The 18,334-nt window shown below is 40.8% G+C and overlaps 1 protein-coding gene across 1 annotated transcript in view; it reads left to right on the top strand.

The window, feature by feature from the left end:
* Positions 1-13,377, top strand: part of tbck (TBC1 domain containing kinase) — a 41,527-nt gene extending 28,150 nt beyond the window's left edge. Inside the window, 3 exon segments of the mRNA XM_063884056.1 lie at positions 4,787-4,950; positions 7,350-7,509; positions 12,717-13,377. Coding sequence (XP_063740126.1) covers positions 4,787-4,950; positions 7,350-7,509; positions 12,717-12,827 — 435 coding nt within the window. The 3' untranslated portion in view covers positions 12,828-13,377.
* Positions 13,378-18,334: the final 4,957 nt, after the last annotated feature.

Here is an 18,334-nt window from a genome sequence, read left to right as displayed (position 1 = left end):
GAGTGCTAATGTCTATGGATGAGCAGATGTTTTCTCACTGTCATCTAACAGCTGGCGGAGCTCGTATTTCAGTGATTGAGCAAATGGATGTCCATGAGTAAACGGGAATGCCTAGTTGTTAAACTTTTTCAGTGCTTGTATGCCACATGCTCCCTTGAACCTGTAAAACTGTGAAACTGATCATTTCCAATTAGGAAGGATAATGCAACGATATTTATGTAAATCTGGCTGGCAAATCAACAATTAATATCTATCAACAGCTCTATGATATACAGTATATGATGCAATTTATCACAGAATGTCTGCAATAAAGTGTATCATCTGATTATCATTAAAAGAAATGTGTTGACAGAATGACATTTTATCACCGTTATACAAATGCAAATACATAGAGTTGAAAAAGTAACTAAACCTTAGTAAACATTTTGGATGCATTCAAACTTGCTGTGTCTGCTAACCTTAATAAGTCATGCTTCCAGTATTTCAGTACAGTTTGTCCAGTGCCGTGCTAAAGGGCACCACGGCAGGGCCCAGAAGTATCAAAGTACCAGTCCACACTCCATATTTTAGGCCTGTTCAGGGACTTGAACCCGCGACCCTACGACTCCCAGTCCAAACCCCTACTGACTGAGCCACTGTGTAAGGAGTATTTGATCACGATTCTGTAAAAAACGGAGGTCTTAGGATCCTGTGAAGTCATCGCATTTAAGTCCAGAGCAAATATCAAATGCATCATTATGCAGCATTATACCTTCAGTTGTCAAAGTTCACATCTGGACTCTTTTTGTCAGCAGAAATAGAGAAGGATTTTCATTAGAGGCGGCTGCAGTGTCTCAACAAAGAGAAAGAAGAAAATCATTCCTGCAATATTGGTTACTGCTGAATGGTCAGAAATCAAACACGAAGTATATGAAAAAGTGGGGGGATTCTTTGCTTTGAAACCCTCTGTGTGTGTGTGTGTGTGTGTGTGTGTGTGTGTGTGTGTGTGTGTGTGTGTGTGTGTGTGTGTGTGTGTGTGTGTGTGTGTGTGTGTGTGTGTGTGTGTGTCAGTGAGGGGTATTTGTTGTCAGCATTTTTATCAGATCATGGCCTCAATTAGGCTCTCCTTCATCTTCTCTGCTCTGACTGCAGACTTGGCAGATGCTTTTTGTTTTCTTTCTCTAGAAATGATGCTCAAACACCGCCGCCTGTTTTGTTTGATGTGTATAAACCTCAACACAGATGCAATCACGCTGTGTGAAGGCACTTTACATGAGTCATTGACCTTGTCATCAAGCTTTATCCAAGCTCTAAGACGCTGTTGCTCGCAGTTCAATGTGCTAAGTGATTGGGGTTCTTTTGGCAACTGTGGACTATGAGCATTAAAGTGTTTGCACAAACCACTGCAGAGGATTTTGTTTTTATCAGCGGCTCCTGTTTAGCCTCATCACTGTCTCGCCAATGAAATACGAAAGTGTCATTAAACCTTTCTCTGCTGGCACGCACTGCTCGCCATGACATTTAACTGCTCCGTCAGCTCCAGGCAATGACAGGCTGCAAATGTTTTCCTATTTCGGTCTCTTTTATTCGATGTGTAGGAATATTGCTGGGATTTACTTTCGTAGATCGATGTGTTACAAATCATATTTACTAATCAGCACACTGAAAATGTGCTTATACATGTGATCAGGCAACAACTGAACCTATTCAACTCTGTAGAGACGTCTGATGGCCTGGCTAGGTGAGTAGCGGATTACATGTAACGGGATTACGTAATCAAGATACAAAAAAACACATTACAAATATGTAATCAGATTACAGTTACATTCTTAAAAGCCAGGGATTACCTGAATGATTACAATGTTTAAAAAAAACTAAAAGAGCAGATTTGATTTCCTCTTTGTAAACTGTACTCTGAAGGCTAATCCTTTAAGTGTTAATCTATCACTTCCTTTGGTTCATTTGGGCTTTTCTTATTCAGTAGGTGAACCTATATGTTTATAAAATAGTGTGTCTGAGCTTATCTCTATGTATTAAATTTAAACGGGGCATTTCCTGTCAGCTCGGATTCTATTTTCAGCTTTTTGATGTGCTCATGTGTTTCATTGTTGGTGTTTTAGGCTACTGCCTGAATTAAGTAGCTGTTTACTTAGCCGAGGATACGTATTGAATAGTAAAAATCTCAGTTTCTTCTTTTCTAAGTTGATATTGTTCTCTTTTGTTTATTTATGCTGCATTTTCATATTGTGGTGCTAATCAGGTTCCATAACTCTTATATGTTGATACTCGGTTTAGGTGACAGATTACGTTTTTGTTTTTTTTAAAGGTAACTAGTAATTGTTACAGGTTGCATTTTTTAAGTAATCGTCCTGCTGTCAGCCTTATCCTTTTTCATAATTCGTCACAAACAGTTCAACCCATGTAGGTCAAAACGGGCCACAGCTGTCAAACACAACAAACCTGATTGCTGTGTCATCATTAAACCAGATAGAAACCCATGGATGTTTTTGAATTATCAGTCAGAGTCAACATGTTGTGACGAGATTCTGAGTTCTCGGGGAAATTATTGGCAGATGTTTAAAATGTTTGCTGCACACCCATCTGTCATTTTCTTTATAATGATGTGTACGGAACAGATTACCATTGCAGGGGTTGTCAAAACAACTGCTTATCTGTGGTTCCCTGTTAAGTTTTTATTTTGTTGAAGGACCGTTGTTTTACTTGAGGAAGTCATCTTTTAAAAGCATTCCTTGTCTAAAAGAAGATAACTCGCTCCGTGTTTGTTTGGACGCATTAAGAAAAGTCCATATTTAGCATTTATTTAGCAGTAATTTCCTGTTCTTGTCGTGTCCTCTTTTCACCCTATGTTTACTCATTAGTATTGATAAGTCCTTCCATGAGACAAGAAGGAAATTGTATTTTATATTGACCAGCCATCTACTACACTCTCCTGATTAATGCCTGCGTGTAAAAGAAAGCCACATGCGCTGCTGCTTCGGTGATTAAATGGTTTGTGATCGTCGACAGAACTAGCTGTAATCATTGCTCATCACAGCAAAAAGCCCTGCCAGCTCAGGAGGCTGAGACCCAGCTGAACAAACACACAAGCTGAGTCTGGTCCAAAAGCAAAATGTCATTTCAGGTTCAACCGAGAGATTAGTGCAACTCTGATCTAGTGTATTTTATTTAATCCTGTTTGAAGTATTACTAAGCACACGTTATGATGATATTTACAGTATGGTTTTAGCGCTATCTGGAAGCTCAAGTGTTTTTGAAAGGAGCTCACCAATATGTAAAACAAAGGTTTACAGCAGTTACTTAGGCTGGTACTGTTTCTATGTAAACCTATATGCAAAAAAAACTGAGTGTAGAAACATGCAGAGAAAGACAAATACAGCTTACATGTGTTAACAGTGACATAATGTCAATGTTCTGTAAGCCCTCTTTTAAAATAGAGTGTAATCTACACGCCTGTGCAGTCATGTTGTTTCTCAAATTGCCCTCCTTCCAAAACTGTTATTTTAGTTTTAAGATATTTTTGGGGACTTTATTACATAGATTTGGCCTTGAAAAGGGGGATGGCATTGCCCAAATACTATATAAATATGTCAATATTCTTTCAGCCTTCTTTAGTGCAGTCACTTTTTTCCAATTTTGCACAAATCTCGCTTTTTTTATTGAGAAGGAGTCTCCTGACCTCTCACTTTTTTATTTAGATCTATGATGCAATCCTTCCAATGTTAACATCATTTGATTTACAGTTCATTTAAAACTCTAAAGTGTTTACAATGAACTGTATTAGGGAGTTTATTTGCTTGAAAAAAAATAGATAGAGCCCACAAAGACCCCGCCACTTCAGTTAAAGTGAACAGTCAACACAGGCTGGTTCTACTGATCAGATGTCACACTATGGTTTATATTCAAGTCTAATTTACTGGACACTATTTATTTATAAGTTTTGTTTTCACTGATCCTGGTCGTGGCTTAATATTGAGCTTAACAGGTTTAATTTTAGACACACTCCCCTGACTGTAAAAATCATCATCATCTTAATACGATTTCAGTTATTGTGGTCATTGTGACACAAACGGGTTGGATCAAGTCCACAGTAATTGTGTGGCTGTTGCTTGTAATAGTGTGTGTTGCATCATGTGCAAGGCTGTGTGTTGTTGTAGGGTTGGGCTACTGCTCCTGAATTCAAAATGTATTTTTCTAATTCGTAAAACATCACTTTTTGTGGAAAAGGGGGGCAAAAAGAAAGCCATATATTTAGTGAGTGTGGCTTTTGTTTTGACCTTATCTACTAACTACATTTGAGGCATCGGGTGGCAGTTTACCATGTCTCATGAAATGATGATTAAACTATGATAGCTGTAATATTAAGTTTCTGGCCCAAATGACACATTCAATGGTTCTCCAAAAAAATTGAATATTTAAAATGACTTTTTCGCTTCTGGCTCGGTGCTTTAATGAACCCATTTGGCAGCGCACGTAGTAACTGGCAAAAGAGCATGTACTGGTCGCTGCTGCTGGGCATCTGTGGTTCTCTCTGACCTGTAATATTATTTTTATGGTAATAAATAAAGTGATTATGTTCCTGTTTGCAAGAATATTGCAAGGAGACAATTTAGTAAACATCTCGTCCTAATCTGTGGTCTCCTGGTTTCAAAAAGCAACAATATCCAGCCTGATTCTTTCTGTTCCTAATTTCACATCAATTTCTTGTTCAAATTCCATCTAGAAATTCATTGAAAGCCAGCATCTCACTTTCCTCTTCATGATCTCCTGTGACTTTTTTTTCTTGTAGTCCCGGGACCCTCTGGCGTTGTGTGACCTGAAAGCAGAAGTATCCCCGCGGATCTCGGCCGAGGACTTAATCGACCTGTGTGAGCTGTCATTGGCCGGACCCATCAAAAGGACCAGAGCCGGCAAACCCAAAATCATTGCAGTCGACATCCGCAATGTAGAGGAGTATCCTTTCCATATTCTGTGTAAACAGGAAATGTATCTGCCTGTCCCTTACCTCCTATGATGTTATTTCAGCATTCAAATCGATTGCACAATCTTCCTTGAATTGTTTCCAACAAAGCAAAAACAACAGATTTCTCCTGATATTTAATATTGCAAAACTAACTTATTGTTGAGCCACATCCGCTCAACTTTCCGCTTTATAAATGTTTTAACGTTTTGTACTCCAACCAAACAGGGTAGTGAATATGTAGGGCCCATGAACTCCTATTCTAATTTCTTCCCATTAAAGAAGACTTCATTTTGAGGCTTTAAAATCTTTTCATTTCCTCTGAAATGTGACTTCTGATGCCACTCCTTTAAAGGCAAGTTATTAATGTTTATAATTGTTCCGATTAGCTACACTACGGGTCTGAGTGAGGAGCTGGCTAAAAAGGAGAGAGAAGAAAGAAGGAGATGTAATATCTGTCCCCAATTTGAGAGTCTATCCTGGAAGACATTTGGATTGTTGCAAATTAATTGTACATAACATGTTGCTTAAGAAATGAAAAAAGAGAACCAGAAGATCACACACGGTGAATTGGTGTTGAAGAGAGGATATTTGGTGTCACAAATGCTCCTCAGCCAACATTGTGTCTTATACACATTTAGCCAAATAACTATTGTGGTGGAGACTGATACATCTAGATATCCTTTAAAAGAAATGTCCATAGGAATGGACTGTTAAAAATGACGTGATTTGTGCAGTTTTTTTTATATACTAGCATATCTTTGGCATGCTCATTCCTTGGATGATAAAGAAGGAAACACAGAAACTAAATTTGCACACATTTGCATGTGCAATCAGGAGGCTTTTGTTTTTATCCCACCATTGCCTTTGATCTTTTGCTGCCAGTGCTGGGTGTACTACTCATGTGCTGCCAGATTTTGAAAACTGTTTGCCCAACGACTTCCTGCAGTCTAAGAGACGGGGGCATAATGCAGTAGAGATTAGCCTTTCACCGAGTGCAAAAGAAGGTGAAGTTCTCTTTACGCGGTTTTCCTAACACACTGACTATGGCATTGGTTGATGTAATGTATACAGAAAAGCAATGTGGGTCTCCCATACGAACATTTCCTTAGATGAAAATGAACATTTCTACTGCTTCACACTATATTATTTACATAAAAAGCTAATTCTTCTTTGCACAAGGGGCAGTTTGATATTCATTATTCTAGGAAGAGTGGCTCAGAAAACCCTGCGTGTACAAAATGCAGAGGAACAGTGGAATGGTAATTGTCTAAGGGGGTTAAAGAACCATTAATCAATAAGGATTAGTGCATAGAGCAAGGATTTGGAAAGGCAGCTCTTCCAGCCAAATTCCTCACTGGAGCCTCCTGATAGACAGGTTCCTCGGGCTAACTCTCATGGACAAAAGGGATTTGACCACTTTTACAGGATTTAGCAACCCTTGCTCACCTTTATTGTGATCTTAGGCAAAGCTGTGTTGTGGGTGTCTGCAGTCACGAAAAGTGGATTAATTTAAGACCCCTGTGGGGTGAATCAGGAAAATCTAGATTCAGCAGTCTCTGTACTTTGTGGTGGTCGTGGTGGCTGAAGTAGCACCACTCTTGTTGAAGCACAACTTGTCTTTACATATGAAGCAATGATGTCAATGACTACCCTCTCAGAAATAGGACAGTTTCCTTTTATCTCAACAGTTATTATTCCATTACACACCACTCTGGGGTTGTTCACTGTCCATGTGCTGATACTCACTTTGTTTTTCATCCAAATCCCTCATTAAGACCCAGTCTTTTTCTTTTCATTTTCTCCCACTATTACATTTTCTATATTAATTATTTTTCCTTAACTTCCGTTAGAAAGGTAGTTCTTTGTCATATAGCTATGGTAAAGCTTGTTTTTGTATTACAAGAAGGGCCGGGCGATATATTGATATAGGGATATATATATATATATATATATATATATACTGTATGTATATATATGGTCATGTTGAAAGTATTTCTGTTTGAAAGGTTGCATCATAAGCTGATGAAATGTCCTGAATTTATCAGACTCAGGCTGTTTTATTATTTGCCGTAGTCATTAATTCCACATTGCTGATAGTATTTATCAAGAATCACAAATATTTTGTGACGGCATCAATGGCCAACCCATCATTATTGTTCAAATAGGGATAAAGACTGATTTGGTCGAATGCATTATGATATATGATGTTCTACATATATAGTGTGTTTTATAGGTTTTAGTGCATGTAAATGGTCTGCAAAGGTTCAAATATTAATATGAACCTGAAAATGAGCCCCTTTTTAGAGGATATTTAACCTACTTTGACCCTGGTCCCATGATTGCGTCCCACTCTTTCAAAGCTGTGCTCCTTAACCTCCACTGCCTCCAGCTTCAACAGAGGCCATATTTCTGGCAGCATCAACATTCCCTTCAGCACAGCCTTCGGCCCCAACAGTGAGCTGGTGCAGTGTCCTGCGACAGGAGTCCTCCAGAGCTACAGAGGACGGGTCATTGTGATCATTAGCCACGCCATAACAAACGCTGCTATGGTAAGATAGCAGCCACACACACACACATGTGCACAAAGCAGTTGTATACACACTATTAGGACTCCAAAAAAAAAAAAGTTAACCACAGTTAATGCAGATGTATTATCAATTACCATGGGTGTTATTTGTTGTTGTTGTTGTTGTTTAAGTGCCTTTGGGCGCTGTTGACTCCCTAAACCTCCTCCCAGTTTCCTGTTTCTTTTGCCATACAGGGGACACAACTTCATATATGACTTTGTTGGTCTGCCATTTTGGTTCAGACTGAAAAATCGGGATTATTATGAAATGATGTATACAGAATCATGTCAGTCCTAATTTTAGAGGGCTCTTCATTTTTCCCCTTGGGATACAAAGAACAGGACATTTATGGTTTTTAGATCTTTTGGCTTCTTATCTTTATTACATAAAGTGGAAATTAGACAGATAAGGCAAGGAGAGGGGACTGTATGCTAGAAAGGACACATGTAAGACTTAAACACCAGATAAGGAATACCAAATGGCAATATACACACCCAGCCAACTTGACAATTAACAACTCAGGAATATATCTTAAACAGTAGGAACCAATTAAAAAAGAAAGGGAAGTTGGCTCTATATCCTCTCTTTAGAGATTTATCATGGAATGTGAAATCCCTTTAGGGTCAAGGGTGGGGGTCATGTCAGGGACGTCTGGGTCATTTTGCTTCCTTTAAAAATGCTCTGATCATCAGCCGGATCTCACTGATGTCGTTAGGCGACTCCACAAGAGCAGCTGTAGCAAGAGATTGTGATATTTTTTAGGAGAAAGGTTTCACTCTCCCACGAATTTGCTAAGAAGAGAGTCTGGTAATCCACGGGAGTTAAAAGTGTCTTGTGTAATTATTCAACTAAACACTATTTACGTAAATCTTTGTGATTCACAATTTAACATCAGGCAGACGTCATACAGTAATTCTGTATTTTACTTAACTGCTCCTAGTACTAGGATGGGTTAAATGCAGAGGACCTATTTCACTGTGTGTGCTCTGCTGTGTGCATGTATGTGACAATAAAGAGGGTTTCATCCTCCGATTCTCATTTCTAGTCACATCCTGAGTTTCAAGACTTTAACATGATTTTTAAACTTTGAAAGATGGCTGTGAAGCACCGGATTAAAGAGGCCCAGTAATCTCTCTTCTCCGCATGTATGCGCAGTATACCAAGTTAAAAGAGGCTGTGGATATTTTGCAGTATCCTGGTGTCATTTGAATGTAATGTAATGTAAACACAGTGGGAGTTCATATATAATGGCACTGTGTTCTGGTGTGTAGCTTCTCCAATCAGAGGCTTCAGATTTTTTTCAACATTGATGTCCGTGCTGCTGCCTTTAGACGACTGCAGGGATTTAATGACCTGAAGTAAGGCGGCGTTGCATACAATTTAAAGCAGCTGATTTGAACCCATTTACTGGCTGGAAAGCATGTAGAGTATTTACATTTTTTTTAAGTTTATGGCCTTTTTTGTTGGATTAGCTGGAAACACAATACCCCGCAGACAGGATAGGTAAATGTAAAAGTCAGGGAAATAACACACTGTCATTGCACTACCATGAAAGTAGGGTCCCTAGTCTTGTAAAGATACAGTTAAAGTTTTAGCTACAACACTAAACCCCCCTGTCCAGACATCTGTATTGTTAAAGGTCCCCTATTATGCTCTTTTATGGCATGTATTATAGGTCTCAAATATATAATGCATCCAGCAGTGGCTCAGTCAGTAGGGGCTTGGACTGGGAATCGTAGGGTTGCCGGTCCAAGTCCCCAAACAGACATGAAATATGGAAAGTGGACTGCTACTTGGAGAGGTCCCAGTTCACCTCCTAGGCCTTGCTGTGGTGCCCTTGAGCAAGGCACCGGATACCTCCAATCCCCCCTCCCCATTGCTCCCCGGGCGCTGCGCAATAGCTGCCCACTGCTCCTAGTACTAGGATGGGTTAATTGCAGAGGTCACATTTCACTGTGTGTGCTCCGCTGTGTGCATGTATGTGACAAAGAGGGTTTCATCCTCCGATTCTGTATTAAAAAAAAAACATGTCTCCGACGTATTTTGCTGAAAATACCAAACATCATGCATTTTAGTTCGTCCGCTATCCCGCTGTTTCAGCCCCATTTTCCAAAGTGCTGATTCTATGACTGTTGCTTTCATGCAAATGAGCTGAAGCTGGCCACGCCCCTTTGGAGCGTCATGATCTCTCTGTCTGAAGAGAGAAGTTTCTAACGGGGAAACTCAGCTAAACGCTGCCGTGATTAAACGCCATATTATGTTCCAAACCACATCAAGCATTATTTCTGAAACTCTTCTCAGTGTTTACCACTAGAAAAGTGACATGTATTATATATACAACAACTCTAAGTCCCTCCTGCAGACATCATGCTGAATACACATACATCCTGCTGAACACACAGAGACACAGAGGTGCTGCGGAGGGGATTCAGCTCGAGACTGTATATTGCGGACGATAGGTTGGGACGTGTGACTTGGGGGGGGGGGGGGGACGTTGCCAGGAGTTCAATGTAAAGCCAGCCCACATTTCAGTTATGATGTCATATCGGCAGCAAATCTGGATCAGCTCGTTTGTAACCCCGTTTTTAGAGATGTGGGTAAGGAGGAAAAAAGAGAGGGTTGTATTTTGTGACACTTTGTGAGTCTCCTTACACACCGGAGACACATATTTCACAAATGTATGTATAAAGGATATAAAAATGGGGGGGAGCATTAAATCTTTGTGCATCTGGACCCGAAACAGCTTCTCTGAATGAGTTTTGGTAGTGTATAAAACTATAGTAGATTATAAGTCTAATGTAAAGTATAATCAGAACCAACTGTGTTTATGCCTCTTTACTAAAAGACACAAGGACGTAAGTCGAGGCTAAAACTGTACATAAATCATAGTCTTTGAAATTCTCCATGCACAAAAAATAACTTGATCTGAGAATCTGAGAACTGCTTTATATTGATCATTATTAATTATTCCTTGCTGCTCTCTTTGGAATAAATTATCCAAACTAAAATTTAAAACTCATTATGAATATTGCTTCAGGCAACATCCCAATTTAGAAAAGATGTCCTCCTTCCATATGTTTGAGAGGAAAATAACTAGTTCTGCTTCCTTGCAGAGCCAGTCATGCTTTTTTCTTTAGGGAGCAGCAGAGAGATATGTTACTAAGTTGATTCCAACCAGAACAGAATCTTTAAAGAGTAATGTAATAACTCATCTGCAGACGGACATATTGTTTTACAGTCAGTATGATGATCAATCATTATCTTCATCATCAAACAGAACAGTATGATGACTATCCATCCCTTTACAGTAGTCCAAGCCTGACCAACCCCACGCTTGAATTTCCACTCCCTGAGTTTTTCATCTGACCATACGGTCGTACAAAATCAAAGGTTGACAAAATGACTCAATTGTGCTTAAATGCCATCCACATCTCTGTGCGCCGCACCAGTGGCATTATCATTAGCTCTGGGGCAAAGTAACGAGCCCTCTCTTCGTGTGCTTATTAGGCTTTGCTGTACGCCTTTAACATTTAAAGCCTATTGGTATTCAAACGTCGGCCTTATCTTAATGCTACGTTTTTATTTGGACATTTTGGATGATTGAATCTTAGATTGTATTGCAAAACTGCTCTGAGTGTGAAAGCCACAACATAAGCAAACAATGACATTATGAAACAGGATGAATGAGTCAATGACTTTTGTGATTTTTAAAAATGTGTATCTTTATATGTTTCTCATGGGAACCTGTATTTATGCCCATGTCCTGACATGTCCATGACTTACTGTGTCTGTTTTCTTTCCTGAAAATCCTAGAGCAAAAAAAAGTTAACCCGGAAGATTGAGATCTTTGACGTAACGTTATTCCCAGCATAGTAGTCAGCCAAAATACCTGAATAAAATTGTAAGGTTGGGCAAGGACTTCCAGGGAAATCTGAAATATTACACATACATATCAATTTAACAAAACTTTGGATAATGGGATACATTATAAGTCTACAGCATATTATAATTCAAGTTGTAGCCGAGTGTGAAGACTCAAAAGGTCGAATTATTTGGTCAAACCGTGTAATTAAAACTTAATTCAAAGGGCACAGTATGTAGTAAGGTATGTGGACACACCTGGCCGTCTTAACAATTAACAGCTCAGGAATATATGGTTACAGTAACAGTAGAAAGGAAGTAAAAGTAGAAGAAGGAAGTTGGCTTTGAGTCCTCTTTTTTTTAAGAGATTTTTAATGGGATGTTAAACCCTAAAGTGTCCTGGATAAAGCTTTTGAAAGGAGAACTCAGAGTCATGTTGCTTTCTTCAACACCGCCCTGTTCATCGGCCTGATTGTGATCTCCACAAGAGCAGTTGTTGCATGAGGTCATGATAAATGTTTATCTTAAAAAGTATTCTGATCTCCACAGGAGTTACACCTTTCCTGTGAAAACACTCAGCTCTGTGTAAGCATGTAATAAGACCATCATGGTCTGTCAAGTGATGCCATTGGGCTCCAAAAAATATTTTCCCTTAAGTTAATCTGTTTATATCACTCTGATATCAATATCAGAAAGTCTTGATGAGCCGCATGATTGATTTATTTTCTACCCAGGGATTATTATACTCCACAGTCCAAAACATTCATAGGACTAAGTGGGGCTAGATTTTGTAAAGCCTAGAAGTAGAGCCAGTCTTCTCTCGGGACCACTTGAGTTAAAATATGGTGAAATGTATTTTATTGAATCTCTGCAAAATAATGTCATAATTATTAATAATAATGTAACTGATTATTCCAGCTTTAATAGACATAAAATAGGTGCAAGGTTCACAACTGAGATTCATTCATTTATTCGACTTTATTTTAATAATACTTTAATAACTACAGAGGTTTATTAAGCAGATTTCCTTCTAAGGTCATGTCCAGTTCATACAGTTTTATCTTCTATGCAACATCATTTAACCTGACTCTTGAAGTTAAAATGTGTTGCGACATCCCTGACATCTTGAACATGCGTTACTCAAAATACATTAGGGTATTTCATCTTGTTTGAAGGGCTGTTCTTCAGAACTGATTTCTCATATGTGGCATGTGCACAAGTGCTGAGTGATAGGTCAAAGGAAGCAACAGGTGATGTTGAAATTATGTTTTCGTATGTGGGAGGGAGGGATTATAACTCACATGAGCCTTTTTTTCTTATCTTCGCAGTTTGCAGCACACCTGGTCAAGGTCAATTTCCCACGAGTTTGTTTCCTAGATGGGGGGATCAACAAGCTGAAGCCCACTGGACTGCTGACCGTCCCCTCCCCTCAGATCTGACATCATACCTAAGCTTCACAAAGGGACGAGTGGAAGGACTGTATACTGTGTGTGTTATTGAAGCAAAAAAAACAACTCATTTTTACACATTCAAATAAAGCTGAAAAACTGCACTGAAAAATCCCCCTCTTCTCTTTCTGTCTCATAACAAAAATAATTAATCAATTTTCTTTCTTGAACAGTTGCTTTGGACACTAGCATTTGACTAAAACATTGAGCTGTCTGTGTCAAATAAACATATCTTGATGGATGTCTTTTCTGAGCCAGTTGATCTAGGGAACTGCCTTTAGGTCTGCTTTTATAACATGTATAATTTTGACACTGAGAGAGGTGGATATGTTATATGTTTTCAGCAACTACTAGGCTTTTATTGGTGCTTGTGTTGTACCTTCTGCATTAAGAAATTCACTAAAATTAAAGCATCTCACAGTAAGGGTGTCTTTGATGAATCTTACAACTGGTATTTGTATTTAACTTGCCATTTAATTGTCTGAATGTATTTGTCATGTTATAGAAATGTGTTACTATCACGTTACAGTTGTCTCGAATAAATCTGACAAACAAACATTTTACATGATGTGCTGATCTGGTATAATGCAGCTCTGTACTGCTAGATTCAAAGATAGAGATAGAAGTCCTACATTGATCCCAATTTGGGAAATGTTTTTGTTGCAGCAGCATAAAAATAAGGCAATGTAATTACAATGAAGTAAAAATACATTTAAAAATATACATTTGGGACTAAAAATGTACACAAAATATAAAGCAGGATACTATGTGTACAATAAGTGTGAAAGGTGTGTAATATTGGTTAATTTGCACAGTATCTAAATTTGGTCCACATTGACAAACTACAATGCTCTTACATTTAACCATACATGTACCCATATAAGACAGTACAACATTTTGAGAAGATCCATTCTGCACAATGATTCTCTGAAATAGGCCATTTCACATTATGAGTATTTTCACTTCTTGTCGTTAGCCAGTTTTGATGCTAGTAAGTTTAGTCCCTTTTTGAGTAATTATTACAAAACTGATAATAATCATCACAGATCGAATGGAAACTCCCAAAAAGCTTTCTGTATAAAACCATTGGTGGTTACTTTACCAAATGTTCAGTTCATCGTTCAGTTCATCGTTCATCGCACAGCTCTCACAAACAGGTAAGAGAGTTCCTTATGATATTAAAAGAAACTCTAATATTTGCGGTTTTAACGTATTCTGCAACTGTATTTTTTATTGTAAAACTAGTGTTTCAAATGTTTTTAAACCAGCGCCATCTGCTTAAAGCTAACCCAATCACTGCTGCCCGTCGGTGCCACTTGGTGCATAAACACACACAACAGTCAGAGTTCTCCCCCCCCATAACCCGCAGGCGTAGGGAGGCGACCCTCTCGTCCACTGGGGTAAACTCCAACAAAGCGGCACTCAACCGGGGGCTTGTGAGTATCCCGCTCGGCGCCTCACACCTTGAGCAACTCCGGAGAACAAGAGTCCAACCCCTATCAAGAAGTAAGGTTCCAGAGCCGACGCTGTGCGTAAGGGTGAGCCCCACCAGATCCAACTGGTAACGCTCCACCTCCTTTACAAGCTCCGGCTCCTTCCCCCCCAGAGAGGTGACATTCCACGTCCCCAAAGCCAGTTTCTGTTGCCTGAGTCTGGTCCGTGGAGACCCTCTGCTTTCACTGCCGTCCTTCTGGCAGCGCACCCGACCCCATCGCTGTTTCCCGTAGGTGGTGGGCCCGCGGGACGGGGAAGCGGAGGTGTTGCCCACGTTGCTTTTTCGGGCTGCGCCCGGCCACTAGCTGCTCGCTGACGAGTCCTCCTTCTGGGCCTGGCTCCAGGCCGGGTATCCTCGCTTTCATGTGTGTTTGTCATGAGGTCTTTTGAACCAATCTTAGTCTGGCCCCTGACCTGAGACCAATATGCCATGGGAGACCCTACCAGGAACACAAGGTTCCAGACAACACAGCCCCCAGGTTCATCGGGGCACACAAACCTCTCCACCACGATAAGGTGCTGGTTCTCGGAAAGGCAATGTGATAATCCATCCATCCATCCATCCATCCATCCATCCATCCATCCATCCATCCATCCATCCATCCATCCATCCATCCATCCATCTTCTCCCGCTTTTCCCGCAGGGTCGCGGAGTTAACAGCTCCAGCAGAGAGCCCCAAACTTTCCTTTCCCTGGCCACATCAACCAGCTCTGACTGGGGGATTCCAAGGCGCTCCCAGGCCACCGAAGAGATATAATCCCTCCACCTGGTCCTAGGTCTACTCCTCGGTCTCTTCCCAGCTGGACGTGCCTGGAACACCTCCCTAGGGAGGCGCCCAGGTGGCATCCTCACTAGGTGCCCGAACCACCTCAACTGGCTCCTTTCAACGCGAAGGAGCAGCGGTTCTACTCCGAGTCCCTCCCGGATGACTGAACTTCTCACCTTATCCCTAAGGGAGATGCCAGCCACCCTGCGGAGAAATCCCATTTTGGCCGCTTGTATCCGCGATCTCGTTCTTTCGGTCATGACCCATCCTTCATGACCATAGGTGAGGGTAGGAACGAAGATGGCCCGGTAGACAGAGAGCTTTGCCTTCTGACTCAGCTCTCTTTTCGTCACAACGGTGCGGTAAAGCGACTGCAGTACCGCTCCCGCTGCTCCGATTCTCCGGCCCATCTCACGCTCCATTGTTCCCTCACTCGAGAACAAGACCCCGAGATACTTGAACTCATTCACTTGGGGTAAGGCTTCATTCCCTACCTGGAGTGGACAATCCATCGGTTTCCTGCTGAGAACCATGGCCTCAGATTTGGAGGTGCTGATCCTCATCCCAGCCGCTTCACACTCGGCCGCGAACCGATCCAGTGAGTGCTGAAGGTCACAGACCGATGAAGCCATTAGGACCACATCATCTGCAAAAAGCAGTGGTGCAATCCTTAGCCCACCGAACTGCAAACCCCCTCCCCCACGACTATGCCTCGAAATCCTGTCCATGAATATCACAAACAGGATTGGTGACAAAGCGCAGCCCTGGCGGAGGCCAACCCTCACCGGAAATCGGTCCGACGTGCTGCCGAGGACCCGGACACAGCTCTCGCTTTGAGAGTACAGAGATTGGATGGCCCTGAGCAGAGACCCCCTCACCCCATACTCCCGCAGCACCTCCCACAGTATCTCCCTGGGAGCCTCCTCCTCCTCCTCCCCCCAGAGAGGTGACATTCCACGTCCCCAAAGCCAACTTCTGTCGCCTGAGTCTGGTCCGTCGAGACCCTCTGCTTTCACTGCCACCCTTCTGGCAGCGCACCTGACCCCATCGTTGTTTCCTGTAGGTGGTGGGCCCGCGGGACGGAGAAGCGTAGCCTCGCTTCCAATTGTGTTATTCATGGAGTCTTTTTGAACCAATCTTAGTCTGGCCCCTTACCTGAGACCAATTTGCCATGGGAGACCCTACCAGGAACACAAGGTTCCAGACAACACAGCCCCCAGGTTCATCGGGGCACACAAACCTCTCCACCACGATAAGGTGCTGGTTCTCGGAAAGGTGTGATAATACAAAACAATATAACTTTTTAAATAATCTAACTTTTTCAAACATGTTTTGCCAAATTTGCATTGCAAATGTGATTGTGTTTTAGACGAGCAACAGAAACAAATAGAGAAAAACCAACCAGAAATCTACATCTGGATACAATGTTAGGTTCCTGGTTTAGTTTAATTAATTCCCGACTCGAGTATCTAATGCCAGAAAGTCTGCCCAGTTCCCACGTGAACCAGCAGGGATAGGTTTAATATAATAAGGAAAAACAATCAAGTTTCTGAGCCAAGTGCAGGCAAATCTTTACCAAATAATGTTTGGAAGGAAAATGTGAGACTCACCAGTATAAACAAGTTGCTTTCACAAATGGCAACTAACTCAAAGTGTTACCAGAAACAATTGTTCACATTTTAATAAACAAAATAATAATAATCAAACCTCAACAAACCCTTGTCAACAAAGTTTCTTGCATATCTATCTTGTGTTTCAATGCATTTCATGCTGATTTCCTATGTTGCCTCAGCAGGGAGCATCTCCAGGATGAATCTGTTTTTCGCTTTTCATTTATTTTGTGACACGAGCCAGAATGATGTCAACATAAAGATGTAGGAAGAGTGAAAAACAAAGAGCCTCAGAAACGGTTGCATTGTAAAGCAGTGGGAACAATATTAGAATGAGTGTCGTAGTTTATAAAAACCTAAAATTGTACTTGTATTACAGGTTTGTGGAGGGAGTGCTCACCTTCTACTACAAGAGTGATGAGGAGGTCGAGAAAGACACAGAACTACAGAAGTGGATTTCTGACATATTTGAGCATGGATTCCTTTCCCAAAAAAGCACAGGTAGGCTTTACAGAATCGTTCAATGGGGATACATTTACATTATTTAGCAAAGTAACATTTACCCATTTTGATTTCTTTCAGTAACGCTGTTTATTGCCTCTAATTTTCAGGAATTCCACAGCGCTTTACCTCTGTGGCTGAGTTGGTCAAGTTTGTCACCATGGTGCTCTTCACTTCCTGAGCTCAACTTAAATGTCTAAGGCAAATATATTCTCAATGTAGCAGAAAGTTACTGAGGTATTTATATTGAAACCAAGATTGTTAACCTTCTGGTGGTGCATAAGGAAAAGTCAGATGATCTCAAGGGTCATTAGTATTAATCATCTTGGGTCCATTAATCTCTCTAAATTGTGTATCCACATATATACGTAGCAATACATGCAATTGTTGAACATTAGTGTGCCAAATTAGTGGACTGTAATCAAAATAATTACATCCCGGGCTTCAAAAAGTAACAATCAGTTGTCTGTCAATCATTTTTATCACAGTATGACTATGGTGGCTAGATGCCCAATACTCCCATCTCCCTGCAACTTCCCCCACCAACCACAAAGGGGACAACAAGCGAGGCCACGATGCTGAACACACTGCCTAACATTGGTGCATCAGCTCAGAGAATGGCCATCTTGTGTCTAGTCAGCAAGCCTCCGTTTGACTTTGTAAGTGCCAAACATTTCATTAGAAATTACATTACTCATATTCAAGTTTTAAAATCCTGATCACAACAACTGTACACTATATTGTCAATTGTCTGTTTTAATATATTCTTAAACTTTTATTTTGTAATTCATCATTGATGTCATCAGGTCCCTCTCGGCCAGTTCCCAGAGGAGCATTTCAGTGAGAGGATTCCCTGTGAGCTGAAAAACGGTTTTAAAGGAGAGCTTGAAGTCTTAAGTGCAGCCATCAAAGCCAGAAACAGGAAGCTGGATATCCCATACACATACCTGGACCCAACGGAGATAGAAAACAGCGTGGCCATTTAAATGTCCAAAGGTTTGAGCTCCTCATCATCTGCTGACCAGACTGAGCTTAAAAAAACAAAAGAGGGAAAGGGCAGAAATACATGTTTGATTTGTTTCTGTTTTAGGTAAAGTGGGAAGAAAATACTAATTGTGATTGTTGT

Source organism: Eleginops maclovinus, chromosome 5 (assembly GCF_036324505.1).
Source record: "Eleginops maclovinus isolate JMC-PN-2008 ecotype Puerto Natales chromosome 5, JC_Emac_rtc_rv5, whole genome shotgun sequence".
Classification (NCBI taxonomy): domain Eukaryota; kingdom Metazoa; phylum Chordata; class Actinopteri; order Perciformes; family Eleginopidae; genus Eleginops; species Eleginops maclovinus.
Note: the sequence above shows the minus strand (reverse complement) of the source record. Positions and strands in the feature narration are given on the sequence as shown.